This window comes from Mycothermus thermophilus (genome assembly GCF_041956435.1).
Source record: "Mycothermus thermophilus strain CBS 625.91 unplaced genomic scaffold VTJ04scaffold_8, whole genome shotgun sequence".
Lineage (NCBI taxonomy): Eukaryota > Fungi > Ascomycota > Sordariomycetes > Sordariales > Chaetomiaceae > Mycothermus > Mycothermus thermophilus.
In genome coordinates this window covers 833,006-846,182 of record NW_027191434.1, presented here as the reverse complement: position 1 = coordinate 846,182, position 13,177 = coordinate 833,006, and the positions used below count along the sequence as shown (strand labels likewise).

The 13,177-nt window shown below is 53.6% G+C and overlaps 5 protein-coding genes and 1 non-coding gene across 6 annotated transcripts; 4 read left to right on the top strand and 2 right to left on the bottom strand.

Moving 5' to 3' along the window:
• The first annotated feature begins 555 nt into the window (after nucleotides 1-555).
• On the top strand, nucleotides 556-644 carry VTJ04DRAFT_t159. The gene has a single exon. It is a non-coding gene; the product is annotated as a tRNA-Thr (tRNA).
• Nucleotides 645-1,171: 527 nt separating this feature from the next.
• On the top strand, nucleotides 1,172-2,048 carry VTJ04DRAFT_10799 (uncharacterized protein; the record flags this gene model as incomplete). Its single annotated transcript, XM_069358576.1, has 3 exons — nucleotides 1,172-1,353; nucleotides 1,414-1,530; nucleotides 1,622-2,048. The coding sequence occupies 3 exons, from the start codon at nucleotides 1,172-1,174 to the stop codon at nucleotides 2,046-2,048; spliced, it is 726 nt and encodes a 241-aa protein (XP_069214127.1).
• A 588-nt stretch (nucleotides 2,049-2,636) lies between these two features.
• Nucleotides 2,637-3,504, bottom strand: VTJ04DRAFT_10798 (uncharacterized protein; the record flags this gene model as incomplete). Its single annotated transcript, XM_069358575.1, has 2 exons — nucleotides 2,637-2,711; nucleotides 2,773-3,504. The coding sequence occupies 2 exons, from the start codon at nucleotides 3,502-3,504 to the stop codon at nucleotides 2,637-2,639; spliced, it is 807 nt and encodes a 268-aa protein (XP_069214126.1).
• A 1,791-nt stretch (nucleotides 3,505-5,295) lies between these two features.
• Nucleotides 5,296-7,134, top strand: VTJ04DRAFT_10797 (uncharacterized protein; the record flags this gene model as incomplete). The annotated part of the gene is made up of 2 exons (XM_069358574.1): nucleotides 5,296-6,116; nucleotides 6,336-7,134. The coding sequence occupies 2 exons, from the start codon at nucleotides 5,296-5,298 to the stop codon at nucleotides 7,132-7,134; spliced, it is 1,620 nt and encodes a 539-aa protein (XP_069214125.1).
• An 808-nt stretch (nucleotides 7,135-7,942) lies between these two features.
• On the bottom strand, nucleotides 7,943-8,237 carry VTJ04DRAFT_10796 (uncharacterized protein; the record flags this gene model as incomplete). Its single annotated transcript, XM_069358573.1, has 2 exons — nucleotides 7,943-8,123; nucleotides 8,194-8,237. 2 exons carry the CDS (start codon nucleotides 8,235-8,237, stop codon nucleotides 7,943-7,945), a joined length of 225 nt encoding a protein of 74 aa, XP_069214124.1.
• A 2,919-nt stretch (nucleotides 8,238-11,156) lies between these two features.
• Nucleotides 11,157-12,131, top strand: VTJ04DRAFT_10795 (uncharacterized protein; the record flags this gene model as incomplete). Its single annotated transcript, XM_069358572.1, has 3 exons — nucleotides 11,157-11,466; nucleotides 11,601-11,920; nucleotides 11,976-12,131. 3 exons carry the CDS (start codon nucleotides 11,157-11,159, stop codon nucleotides 12,129-12,131), a joined length of 786 nt encoding a protein of 261 aa, XP_069214123.1.
• Nucleotides 12,132-13,177: the final 1,046 nt, after the last annotated feature.

Sequence of the window (13,177 nt, the reverse complement as noted above, 5' to 3'; positions counted from 1 at the left end):
CCTGATCCAACAATCTGCTCCCTGTACTCCATACACAAAGACACGAAAAACAACAGAGAAAAGGCCAGACTCGAGGCAGCTTGACTAGGAGGAAGGCGAGACCATTGCATCGACTCCGCACGGCGTTAACGGTGAGATCAGGTACATTTTGTCTATATACTCAAGTTTGACAACCCTGTTGAGGTCCTAGTCCTGGTGCCAGACCTCTCAGGGGATGGAGGGGTTGCGTCGGTAATTCCGGGCTGTTCGACTTGCACACGGTGAGCTTTGAGGGTTAGGGCGGGTGCCAGATACTGTGGTGACATCGACCCCGGGACGATCGGCGGCTGGTTGACCACGACCAAACTACCCCTTCGGAGTCTTGATTCTTCCCAAACAAGGTTGCTCAAACGCTTTATATCCTGGAAGAAACCTATATTTGGAATGATAATACGGTTGTTTTCATCAATTTCTTCGACATTTCTTCAACCCACCCATGCCCAGACAAGCCCTAGGGCCGCTGTTCCACAACTCTTCTGCAATGGAACCAAGCCCAACTTTCAACAAATCAAAACAGCCCTTATAGCTCAGTGGTAGAGCGCAGCACTCGTACTGGTAACAGCTGGTTAATGCTGAGGTCCGCGGTTCAATCCCGCGTGGGGGCAGTTGGATATTGTTTTCGTATCCGGAGTAATATTTTGTTGAACTTCACTTTATTTTGCACCTGATTTTTTGGACTTTCTGTCTCGTAAGAAGCTCTTTGGACTTTGTTTTGTCTGTTGGCCTTTGTCCTCTGAACGTCTGATCGTCCAACGCCCGTTGTTGCCACTCCTGACGAGCTAAGTTTGAACCGTCTCCTCCTCAGCCCCTGGCTGTGCGCCAAGCCGTCAGTGGCAACTCCACGCGACAACTACAGACCATTACGTCCTAAGACAGATATTGTTTCATGAAGGCGTGAGAACGGTGATTCGGCTTATGTTGCCTTGACCCACTGAGATCGGACTAGACTTGTTGGAGCCGCCGTGCGGACCTAGGCGTCGGGCAGTTTATTTTAGCAACTACTTCAACAACGTGCGGAGGTTGGCCCCGCTCCGAGAACACAGCCCCTCAATAACTGCAGCGTCAGGACGCTCTCTGTGGAAAAGCCCACGTGGTGGAATCGGAGAACTCAGTTTTGATCAAGGGAACTGCCATGGATCTCAAGGAAATTGGCCTGTCCGAAAACCGGCGTCGCATGCTCGCGGGCGAGCTTTACTATGCTTTCACGTCGGACCTCACAGAAGACCGGCGGCGCTGCAAGGTGGCATGCCAGGCTTACAATGAGGCGAATGCGAAGGGCGAGTCGCGGCGACGGCTGGTGGAGTTGTGGAAGGAGTATGTATTCCGGACTTTCTAATGGATTGCCTCACCGGAGTCGAGCTCACCGTCGCACAGGATCGTCCGAGATGAGACGCCACTCCCGCCGCCGGGTAGCCCTCACGAAGGAGAAGCCCTGAGGAAATATCCGTGGAACGACGGCCCCATCAAGTTCGACTACGGGTTTAACTGCAAGTAAGTGTCTGTGATACAGTCATGGAGTTCCTCACTCCATGTCACCTCCCCTCGAGGGAACCTCGTGACGTATTAATGCGCACATAAACAGATTCGGCCCCGGAGTTTACATCAACTCCAACTGCACCTTCCTCGACACCTGCCTCATTACCATCGGCGCGCGGACTCTCATCGGGCCCAACTGCAGCTTTTACGCAGCGACGCACCCCCTGGACCCGGCTGTGCGTTGCGGAGTGCTAGGGCCTGAGTATGGAAAGCCCATTACGATCGGAGAAGACTGCTGGATTGGCGGAAACGTGGTCGTCCTGCCGGGTGTCACCATCGGGCGCGGCGTGACGGTTGGAGCGGGAAGCGTCGTGACCAAGGATGTGGAAGATTATGTCGTTGTCGCGGGCAATCCGGCGAGAGTCATTCGTAGGTTGGAGAACCCGTCGACCAAGGGGGAGGAGCAAGAGGTGGACGCGAAGGCGGAAGAAGAGGAGGGTGAGGAGGTGGAAGTGGGTTTGGCCGTGTCATGAGGCATACAGAGGTTCAATAGTCTCCCTCAAACTTAAATGCTCATTTCCCGTCGCGCTTCCCTTTGGACTTCCACGGCAATGACCAAGAAGAACCTGCCTTCGACTCCTTATCCTGACCCTCCGTTCCATTTGCGGATTTTTGCATTTTCGAGGCAACGTCTCCCTGAAGAACCATCCAACGTCTCTCCATTTCCTCCTCGCTCACCGGCTCTCGCCCGGCATATGGATCCGTATCAATATTGTCGGTTCCGATATACTCCCCATCCATGACCCCAAGCACCCGACACAACCCCTGGGCTATGCTAAGCAACCAGACTTCGTGCTTGAGCCCATGCTTCCAATGATCCGGGAGCGCTCCATATCCCAAATGGGCCCCTAACAACGCGCCTGCAAAACAAGCATTTGTATCCGCATCTCCGCCTCTCATAACCAGATCTGTGATCAACTCCTCAAACGCCTTTGACTTGTCCCAAAGCCCGCTCCCCGGTTTCTTCTCTCTCCTCAAAGCCATCCTTAGTATCATCACCCCCGCTCCGAGGGTTTTGTACACATAACCCATCGCCGTTGTATCATCCAGCCCCAAATCATTCAGGCCGTTTTGCGGTTTGACATGCCGCCATAGCTCCGCCTCATCGACATCGCCGTCCGCTTCAACCTTCCCTTCTGTTCGAAACCACAGGAGCGAGCGGGATATCACAGCGTCGATATCCTCCTCACTCCTCACCTCACCACGAACGACACCTCGCACCAACGTCGTGCCAATGACACATGACAAAACACACCTGGGATCAACATGTGTCACCCTCGACAAACTCGCTGCAGCAGAAAACATTTCCCTCTCTGCCTTGCTCAGCCCATCACCTTCCCCCCCATCCTCAGGCCCATCCCCGCCAAAAGCGCAAATAAGACCCAACACATGCGTCCTCATCAAACTCCCATTCGGCGCCGCATGCCTCCCCGTCCGCTCCCACGCTTCTCTTGCCCTGCCTTCCGGGTCGGAGATGAAATTGCTGCTGGACAAAACGCTGCCAACCAGCCTGCCAAGGCCGAGGGGCATGGTCTGCAACGGCGGAAAGCCCTGGCGCGCCCAAATCCTCAAACGGGTCGCTAAGTCGTGCTGACTCGGCAGTTTCGGGGGCGTTGGTTTCCTGGTATCTGCCCCGTGGAGGAAGGCGAGGAGGATGAGTAGTGCATGGTCTGTGTCGTCGGTCCAGTGCCCTGGGTCTTTGGGGGCGCGGTGGAAGTCAAGATGGAAGGGGGTTGGGCCGGTGGGGCCGGTGAGGGTGAAGCGCCGGGAGGGGTAGGCTTTGGCGGCGACGGAGGAGGAGAGGAATTCGGTGTAGAGACCGATGGTGTCGCCTAGGGCGGAGCCGATGAGGGCGCCGGTGACGCGGTCTTGGAGGGTGAGCTGGAGGAGGTGGGTTAGGGCCTCGGGTGGGAGGTTGAGGTTGGACATGGTGAAACAAAAATCGAGGAAGATGGTTTCGATGAGGGATTGTGCTGGTTCACAAGAGGGCTACGGAGGAGGTGATGAGGTTGAACGGTGCAATGCCCAGCCACAGTTCGGACTGGTCAGGCCTGCGCCAAGCCCCAGGAGAGATGGAACCTTCTGCATCTTTGTTAAGTGTGTTACTAAGTCAACCTGACCTATCCGTAATAGTGTCATATTTTCCTCTTGGTCTGATACAACGCGGCTTCTCCCAAGCGTCTAATTGTCCCGCATAGACTTTGACCTATAGTCCTATGACTACAGCGAGCACAATGAGAAGACCATTCAGCCACAGGATAGGCTCCTTTTTCCCGGCCGTCGACTCGATAGTAGGCTTGACGAGCTCAGACCCTGGAAAGCTATAGACCCACGTTGTTGAGATTGGAGTTTTGGTGGTTGATACCGTGTTCGCCACGCGGGTGGTCTGTGGTGAATTAACCTGTATGTCGCCCAGGTTGGTTAGTACCTAGGCTGTGTGATGCACAACACGGCTCCGGAACACAACTCACCCAATCTGACCCGCAAAGCCTGCATTCCAACACCGTCGACCATTGTCTGGTCGTAGCCTCCGATTGCAGCTTGTTGCCTCAACAAAGCAAACGGACGCCTGGTAAAGATGGACCGGGTCACATAGACAACTGGAGGCGACGGACATGTAGTTAGAAACCGTGGTTGAATGCGTGAAGGTAACGATCTCCCCGTCGACTGTGGTGGTCTCAATGACCTCAGTACTCAGAAGTCGACTACACGAAGTAAGTCGTTCGTCGCGGTATTGACATGCGCTGGCCCCCTCCCTGCAGGCATCCGGGTCCACCACAACTGAGAGAGATGGGAGTGCCGGGGTAGTCACTGTTGACCAGGGATACTCTGTGGCCAGAAATGGCAGACAAGCCTCATCCCAGACGGCCATCATCTCGTCATAGCCGCTGTCAGATCTATAACTGCGAAGGCACACGCGGTTGTCGCCTTTGCAACTGGAAGACGGTCAGGAACGGAGTTAAATCAAGCCAAATTGCCGTGAGAGCGAAGGCCGTTGGATGACTCTTACAATACAAATGCATTCATGATTTCCTGTGTGCACAAGCAGTTTAAGATGTCAGTGCGGCCTGTCTTCGCGTTGCATTCGTTGAGTAGGTTAGTCAGATGCTGGCAGTTGGGGAGATCGTCCTCAGTTGCACCATCATCAATATTGCATGTTGTAATAGGCGCTGTAGCAGTAAATGTCCGGCTGCCTGGAGACTGGGCAATGCTTGGTACAAGCATCCCGAGAAGAACTATAATGGGCCGCATGTCGATACTGTTGTCGTGCTTTGCTTCAGTGACCAGACTTTCCTGATGGAAACTGAAGGGGGTGAATCCATTTTTTGTGGATGACCTCTTGCCTTCAGCCTGACACCAGGAACGTCCCGAAGAACTGACTCAGCCGCGGCTGGGCCGGGGCTAACAACGGAACCTGAGCGCTTTCTAGTCCTAGAGCACGCTAGACATCAACACCTGCATGGTGTCGGCATTGAGATGCCAAAACCATTCGTGGCTCGTATGAATTGGGCGGTGGCGCACTGGCTCACGCCGACTTGTGCAAGTCGACGGGGCTGATTTGGTTCGCAAGGTTTATATGGAGTCAACAGGACAGCAACATGGTAAGCGGCAGGGCCAACGTTCTCATGATACAAAAGCTGTCTTTCTGGGAATGTCTGGGCCCATCACGGAGAAAGAAAGACATCATTGTTTCATTCTCCTTCATCCACCTCTGTGACCATGCATCGCGGCAACACAGCGATGAAAGAATGGAGAGCAGTGGTGCTCAAGTATCCCATGCTGGCACACTTCGCTTGCTTCGACATCGGTTTCCTTACAATCATCATCGTCCTAGCAATTTTGGGATCAAGAAACAATGGCTTCGCAACAGTTCCAGATCAGACCAGAGATCCTGAAGACGACAACCCCTCCCACACCCTAAGCATGCCCATCCTGTATTGGAGTTTCAACCTTGATCTCGGAATTCTCTGGACAGCACTTCCGGCAGCTGTGCTCCAGCTTTTTGCTGCATGGTGGGCGGCCATTGCCGCCGCTCTCGCTCTGCGTCAGCCATTCGTAGAGCTGTGGCGGACCAACGTGGACGATAATAATATTCGATGCGGTACACCCGCTTCCAAGACTATACTCCTTGATTATGCCTTCACGCCTTCAGCATGGAGATGGCTTCGCGCCCTGCGTTTGGGTCATACCACTGTGGGAGCGACCGCGCTGACGGCGCTGGCTCTGCAGTTCATTGCCGCGCCTCTGGGAGCACGACTGTGTGCCACCCGCTTGGTGCCTTACGATATCCCAAGGGTCCGCGTTGATTATCCGTTCACCTTCAACTTTTCGGCAGTCACAAGCATCGAAGACTGGCGCCCAATTCTTGAAAATGTCCAGGCCACTTTGGTTGCCGGAGCGGCTGGTGAGCGATGGACGACTGACGACTTTGCCTTTCGACCATTTTCTGTCTACACCAAGGACGGGCTCCCTCTCTCTGGTAACGACGTCATCGGACCAGGGGCATACGACCTCAGGGCAAACACGACCGCACATGGAGCGTATGTTAGTTGCGAAGATGTAACGGAACAGAGCATCATCGAATTTGAGGATACTTCGTCAGATTCCTATGGCACTTACAGAGTGCATGTACAAGGGACGGACCGGGGTTGTGAGTTTCAAACGAGGTTTACTATAGGCCTGCCACCTGGCGAGAGCCCGAGGCCGTTTCTGCATACAAAAGATCAGCAGGACTGTCCACATACAGCGCGCTTCAGCAGGATGGTCTTCATTGCCGGCAGGTACCCCGACACCCCCACCGATCTCGCCAACTTCAAGGCCATCTCCTGCGCCACTGCCTACCGCGACTTCACTGGTGTGCTGGAGGTCTCCGTGGTGCCACGCAAATCAGCAGCATTTGGAGCTGATGTGACCGTGCGCCAATTCACGGCAGCAAACGAGATCGACACCAGCACGGAGTCACGGAACTTGGGAGCAATGATTCTCGAACATAAAATTCTCACCCCCGTCGTGTTCAATGCCTTGGCGGATTTCGAGATGTCCCAGTTCGCGGGGCTGGTGATGCAGCTTGCGAAGAAAGAGAATCCAGACAACCAGATAGAGCCAGGGGTTCTCATCAATGCGATAGGTCGTGCTTTTGGTGGTGCCTATGCAATCGCCGTAGCACTGCACGGCTTCGAAGACCTAAGTACTCCTGACACAGCTACGGACGGAATCGCACGCCAACCCGTCACTCGGCTGTTTGTGGTTGACTGGGTGGCTTGGGTCTTGGTCGGACTTCTTTCCGTCGCTTTAATCCTGACTGGATGGGTTGCCGCCTACGTGGCGAGGACACGATCGATCCTCACGGAGGAGCCACAGGGCCTGTTGGCTCTGGCCACTATACTAGAGGAAAGCGACGTCATGCATCTTGTGCCAGATGTGCGGCAATTACCGGAGTACACCGGCAAGGTTAGGAAGTTGGCTGCAAAACAGCCCGGTATTGCAGACAGTCGCTGGGGAGCGGAAATAGACTTCGCCAACGGAGGAGTATGGAGGGTAAAACGGAAATACAGTTGATGGTCTATGGGCTGTGGTGTCACTTTATTGGCAGAGATAATGACATATTCATTCCCTAGGTATCTTGATGCTTGCCTCGTACCGCTGTTTGTAGAGATATATTCTCTTTCCATCCCCATACAGAGTACCTAATAATTAACGGTGGCCAACCGCAAAGTTAAATCCTCGTCAATGCCAACATCACAAGTTCACTTCCAATTTCTCAAACTCTCTCCTCCCTCTCATCTTCTCGAAGTAATCCGCCGCACCTACGGAAACTAGAGTCCAACGACCTCTGCACCCACGAGCATGGTCAGACCAACCCACAGTGGCATGGCACTACTCTTTCCTACGCCGGATTCGGGTGAGGGCGTGGCCGTAGCCTCAGCCGGCCGAGTGAAACCAAAAGTCCATGTGGTGACCGTCGTGAGTTGGAGTGATGGAGCTGTCGTTATGGTTACGGTTGGTGTTGCTGACAACAGCTAGAACAGGATACAGTCAATCAGCGTCGCACACTCTAAAAATAATAGCTCCGAATGACAGGAATGATTATCAAAGCAAACGCGACTCACCCAATCTGGCCCACAAAGTGTATGCTCCAGCAACGCTGTCGGGTTGACGACATCCCTCGGGTCGCACGCGGTTCGGTCAATGTAGCACATAGAGGCGTGATAGAAGTGATCTGGATTGCACAGGCAGGAGCTAAGGATTGACACCTCTCCGGTGCCAATCCAGTCCTTGGCTGACGAGACATAGGATCGCTCCGCTTGGTCCCAGCATGAGCCCCTGATGTCACTGGCAATGAAACAGGCATCATAATTATGCCGACCTACACGCCGAACCGTCGAAGCATACCAGAAAGCCACGACAGCGTGGGTGTCGTGACGCCTGATGACGGATACATCGTCGACACGTACGGAGCGCATCTCGAATCCCACTCGCTGATCAGAGCGTCCAGGTCCGCGTCTGCGTCGTAGTCTCTCCAGCAAATGCGATACTCGCCCTTGCAGCTGTGGATTGCGACCTATTAGAGGCGCTGTCGGGTAAATAATAGGGGGCAAGGAGGTCAGGGTAACCTACTACACGATGGCGTTCAGCACCTCCTGTGTGCATCGACAAACCATCCTGTCGTCCAGGGTTGGGATTTCGTTGCACTCCGCGGCGATCTCGTTGACAAGAATGCAATTCGGGGCAACCTAACTGAACGAGCGGCCGTCGCGAAAGTGAAATAGATCTCCCACAATGAGCTGAGAGGACGTCGACTCTGACATGGCTGTTGCCAGGCTCCCCAGGATAATCAGAACAACCGCAGTCGTTATCTTGGTCACAATGTCTGTGTCTCACCTTGGCGGCAAAATACAAAACGTGCACTGAACTCGAGAGACGCGCCATTATTTTCGTGGCTCCCGTCTTATGTGTAGGGCGGATTTCCGCTTGGAAGGGGACAAGGCTCATTCAAGCAAACGCCTAGCCAACGGGTCTCAACTTTCAATTGAGCTTACAGGAGATGCAAGTTTCGGTCTGATGACTCGATCTGCCTCTATGATAGACTCCAATCCTCTCAGCATATCGTGAATGTTGCAGGTGGCTTGCAGAATGTGGTGGTACGGAGCGGCACAACATACTCTATCTCCTTGGCTAGGTGTATGGGCCCAAGGTTATACCCAGGGTCAAGTTCATTGTCTCATTGTCTGAATCCAACAGATTCTTGTGGGCGATTTCGTAAATTATCTAACAGGCAGATGACGCTGGTCTAAATCAGCGAACCATGGGCTTGACATCGAGCGACGTAGGGTTTACAGGGAAGAAGTGACGACACTCTGGTCCTAATACATAAACTGGCCTCCTTCAAGCTTTACACCACAACGCCGGAGATCGACAGAGCCTTGCCTGGAAAAGTTTCAGCCACATATCTTTTGCACTTCAGCTTCCGACAGACCTTCCAACGTGACAGGCGGAATGGGGATGGTGGTGTTGTGGCAGCGCCCTCGCATTCTTTTACTACTTCAGGGAAGATAAGGGAATGTCAAGCAAGCCATGATTGATAGTGAAGGGGAAAGAAACAGGGCTAGAGGCGCCAAGGGGCTCATGATGTGAAGGACTTTGGTATGTATAAAACATCGCCCGATTTGGATCTATCTGATCTGCGCAAAGAGGTAGTTGCTGTGAGGATTACCACCGTACCATCATGGCAAAGACTTGAAGGGCTGCGGTGCTTCAATACTGGGCACTCGTGCCTTTTTCATTGGTCAATATCTCTATGATTACGACCATAATTGTCCTTGGGGCTATTTCCTCTCGAAAGAACGGTTTCGCGACAATGACGGACCAGACCACTGGCGACGGAGTTGATAAGGCTTCTTCATGGTCAAGGTTGTTCTCAATCGAAGTCGCAATTCTGTGGACAGCACTTCCCGCGGCCGTCCTGCAAGTCTTCGCCTTTTGGTGGGCTTCAACATATCCTGGGTACAGAAGCACAGGACAATTTCCGGACCTTCTATTTTTGCGCAGTCTTTGAGCATGGCTTGAAGCTGTTTGCAATTAGGTTGATCATCAATAGTGAAACCATCTTTCATATTGCAGCCCCCGGTTGCTGTGACGGGTGTGAAGGTAGCCGTCGAGGTTGTTTAAGCGATTACCCTCGCCAGGCAGCGCGCCAGTGGCCGGGCGCGGAGGCTAGCGAGGAAGGTGGCCGACTGGCTTATGGACTCAGGGCGTCTCCCACAATACAGGCTGGCCGTCCGGCTGGAGCGGGAGGGTTCTAAGGAGCCAGAATAGGCTGCCGGCCGAGAGGCACCTCTTTCCGGAGTATTGGGAACCGGCTTCAACTAGGAAACGAATGGGGGGACTATGGGTTTTTATCCGGCCTCGGCGGGGGCACGGTTTTCCTGTAGGTAGAGAAGATAGATGGACCGGCGCGCCCTGAGAATGGCATAACGGAGTATGATTACTACTACTACTACCCTCGCCAGGCTTGCAAGGAGGAGAGTTGGCTTCATTGTTTGCTTGATGTTTGTCGTGGTATCAATATTTATAAGCATCTAAGTGGGCTTGGGCGTTGCTGTCTCACTGTGACCAAAACTTGTTTTCTACCGGGTTGACGAACCTAATATATAACTCAGGTACTGTACATATTTGCAGCAGGTTAGAAATCTTTTTCCCATCTCCGAATACTCAGGGGCTCGAGGAATTGCCGCTGAAAGGTTATGTCAAGCAGAACACCATGTCAGCAGCTGCCTTGCCATGCATGAGAGCCTCAATAAAGACACCAGGCTGCGAGCATTTGACTGGCCAGGACGACAGCAATGTGGGCTGTGGCGTGGGAGCTATCATATATTGATCACGAGCTAGTTCCGATCGAGAACCACAATCTGGTTGCCTTAGGCCGAGCGTTGATGAATGTCTTATCATTCTTGTCCCCCGATATTCATGTAGGAAGTATTGCCTCCTACACACTCATTGCACGACTGGCTTCGCAACAGATGGGGGCTCTGACCACGACCAGCTCCCTTCCCTGAAGCCATGAATCACAAAAACAACAAGACGCCAAAGGACTGGCTAGCATGGGTTCTCAAGTGGCCATGGTTGCTGCATTTTGCAGCACTGGACTTGTGTCTGTCGATTGTCATTATTGTTCTGGCCGTCATCGCCTCACGCAACCACGGTTTTGCAACGGTGCCAGACCAGGACATAGACCCTACACGCGACAGTGATGGCATGCGACCCAAGTGTCAATTTTGGTTTGGAATTTTTCCGTGGATCTTGGTATCCTCTGGACGGCACTCCCCGCCGTCATCTTCCAACTGTTCGCGACGTGGTGGACTGCCATCGCGGCCGCCGTGGCAGAGCGAGAGCCCTTTGTCGAGTTGTGGAGGACACATGCGAGTATCGACAACGGCAATGCTCCATCAGGTGCCCCAGCATCCCGCACCATCCTCCTCGACTATCGGTGCACCCCTGAACTATGGCAATGGTTTCGGGCATTTCGTCTCCGCCATTGGACGGTAGGAGTAACCGGCCTAGCCGGCCTTGCCCTTCAGTACATGATCACACCCCTGGGTGCTCGCCTGTTCGCCGCCAGGCTCGTCCCATATGACACCCCTGGCGTGGTCGTCAACTTCCCATCGGCATACAACTCATCGGCTTTCATGACTGATCTGCGACCCGTACTCGCCCATACGAGATCCAGGCTCCTTTCCTGTGCTGCCCGCATTCCATGGACCGATGACGAGTTTGGATTTCTCCCGTTTTATCTTGCTGATGAGCCCGCGACCCGCCTAGACAATAATACCGCCGTGGCCAAACCCTACAATCTTATTGCCAGCACAACCGCCTACTCGGCATACGTCGCCTGTGAGGTCGTCACCAACCAGACCACCATAGAGTTGGAATCAACCTATGCACAGGAAATAGTGAATGTTCGGGGGACAGACCGGGGATGCAATTTCAAGCAAAGGATCAATCTTGGAACATTCTGGATGAATCAGCTACTGTGATGCATGCTACGTATGAGCAAGGATGCGGGCGTGCTGCGTACTACTCGCGAATGGTGTTCACTGCTGGCAAGCATGATCCAAACAGCCCAGTCTGGCTCGCCAGCCTCACCGTTATTTCGTGTGCTACCGAATACCGCACAACGACTGGCTTGGTCGAAGTCTCAGTCGAACCGGAGGTCTCCTCACCGACCGGCCAAACCATTACCGTTCACCACTATACTCACATATCCCCCTTGGAGTCAGAGCCGGAGCGCCTCGGCACTGGGCCGGCAGTCATCGAGTGGATGATGCTGAGTCCAATGGTTTTTAAGGTAGGACAGGAATGGCAGAGCAGAGTTTGGGACCATTGTTTTGGAACTCGCCCAGAACGAACACCCGACGGACTTCTTGGCTCCGGAAGCACTGATCAATGCCATCCGGCGCGTGTTTGGCACGACATACGCGATTGCAGTGGCCACCATCGGGTTTCCCCGCTTGCTACTCCTGTCACGGCCACAGACGCGATTCTGCGGCGGCCTCTGACCCGATTGTTTGCCGTCGAGTGGTTTGTCTACGTGGTAGTGTCATTGCTGACGGTAGTCCTAGCGCTCTCAGCCTGGGTAGCCTTCTACATCTCACGCATGAGGTCTATTTTGAGCGAGGAGTCAGAGGGTCTGCTCGCTATGGCGGCGTTTCTCGAGGGTGATGATGTCATAGCGCTCGTTAATGAAATTCGACAAATGCCGGAGTACAATGGGGGAGGTCAAAGAATTGGCCACCAAGTTGCCTGATATTAGAAACAGTCGATGGGCGGCAGAACTGGAGGATGATAATGGAGGGATGTGGAAGGTGAAAAGGCGAGATGTCCCAGTTTCGATCCCTGAGAGAATACGGGAGTTGACCAGGTTTCGACCCCCGAGAGCAACACGGGGGAGGGGGAGAGGGAGGATTCATCTAATAGGGGTCATGATCAACGTTGCAGCATGGAAGAGGGCAGGCCGTGTTCAAGATAGGGGTTACATACTGGACAGAACCTGGCTTACATGTCCGTCGAGAGTCTTTCTTGCTCATGTCTACCTTCCGGCGAAGGCCTGGCTCATGCAGCCACAATGGCGATGATTCAGGAAGGTAATATTATTTAATACTATGGTGACTCCCAGACGTGGCCTATGTCAGGTCAACAATCGGTCCGGAGGTGCCTGCACCCCTGAAATGTTGGTTCGAAACCTCCATGTTGCAGAAAAAACCAACATTATTACAAAACAAACCCAACCTTAGAAAGGTTCAGGCTCAAACGTACATCCATCTCGCCCTCGTCGATCCTAGGCGGCGTCCTTAACGGTCGCTGTTCGGTGGAAACAATGAGAGGGGCTATCCCTTGCCATCGGCGAACCGACTTGACTCGTTGCCCGGCATTCTATCCCTTTTTTGGGCCACGGAAGCCAGCGATCCTACTCTGTATCGAGTTAGGCGCTGCATGGAAGGGTTCCAGAAGCTGCGCGCGGAAACATCCGAGTTGTCCATGCCGGCTGATCCGTTTCGGGTCGAGGGGAAAAAGTCCATAAGTTTGGTGCTTCGAGTTTCCTTGG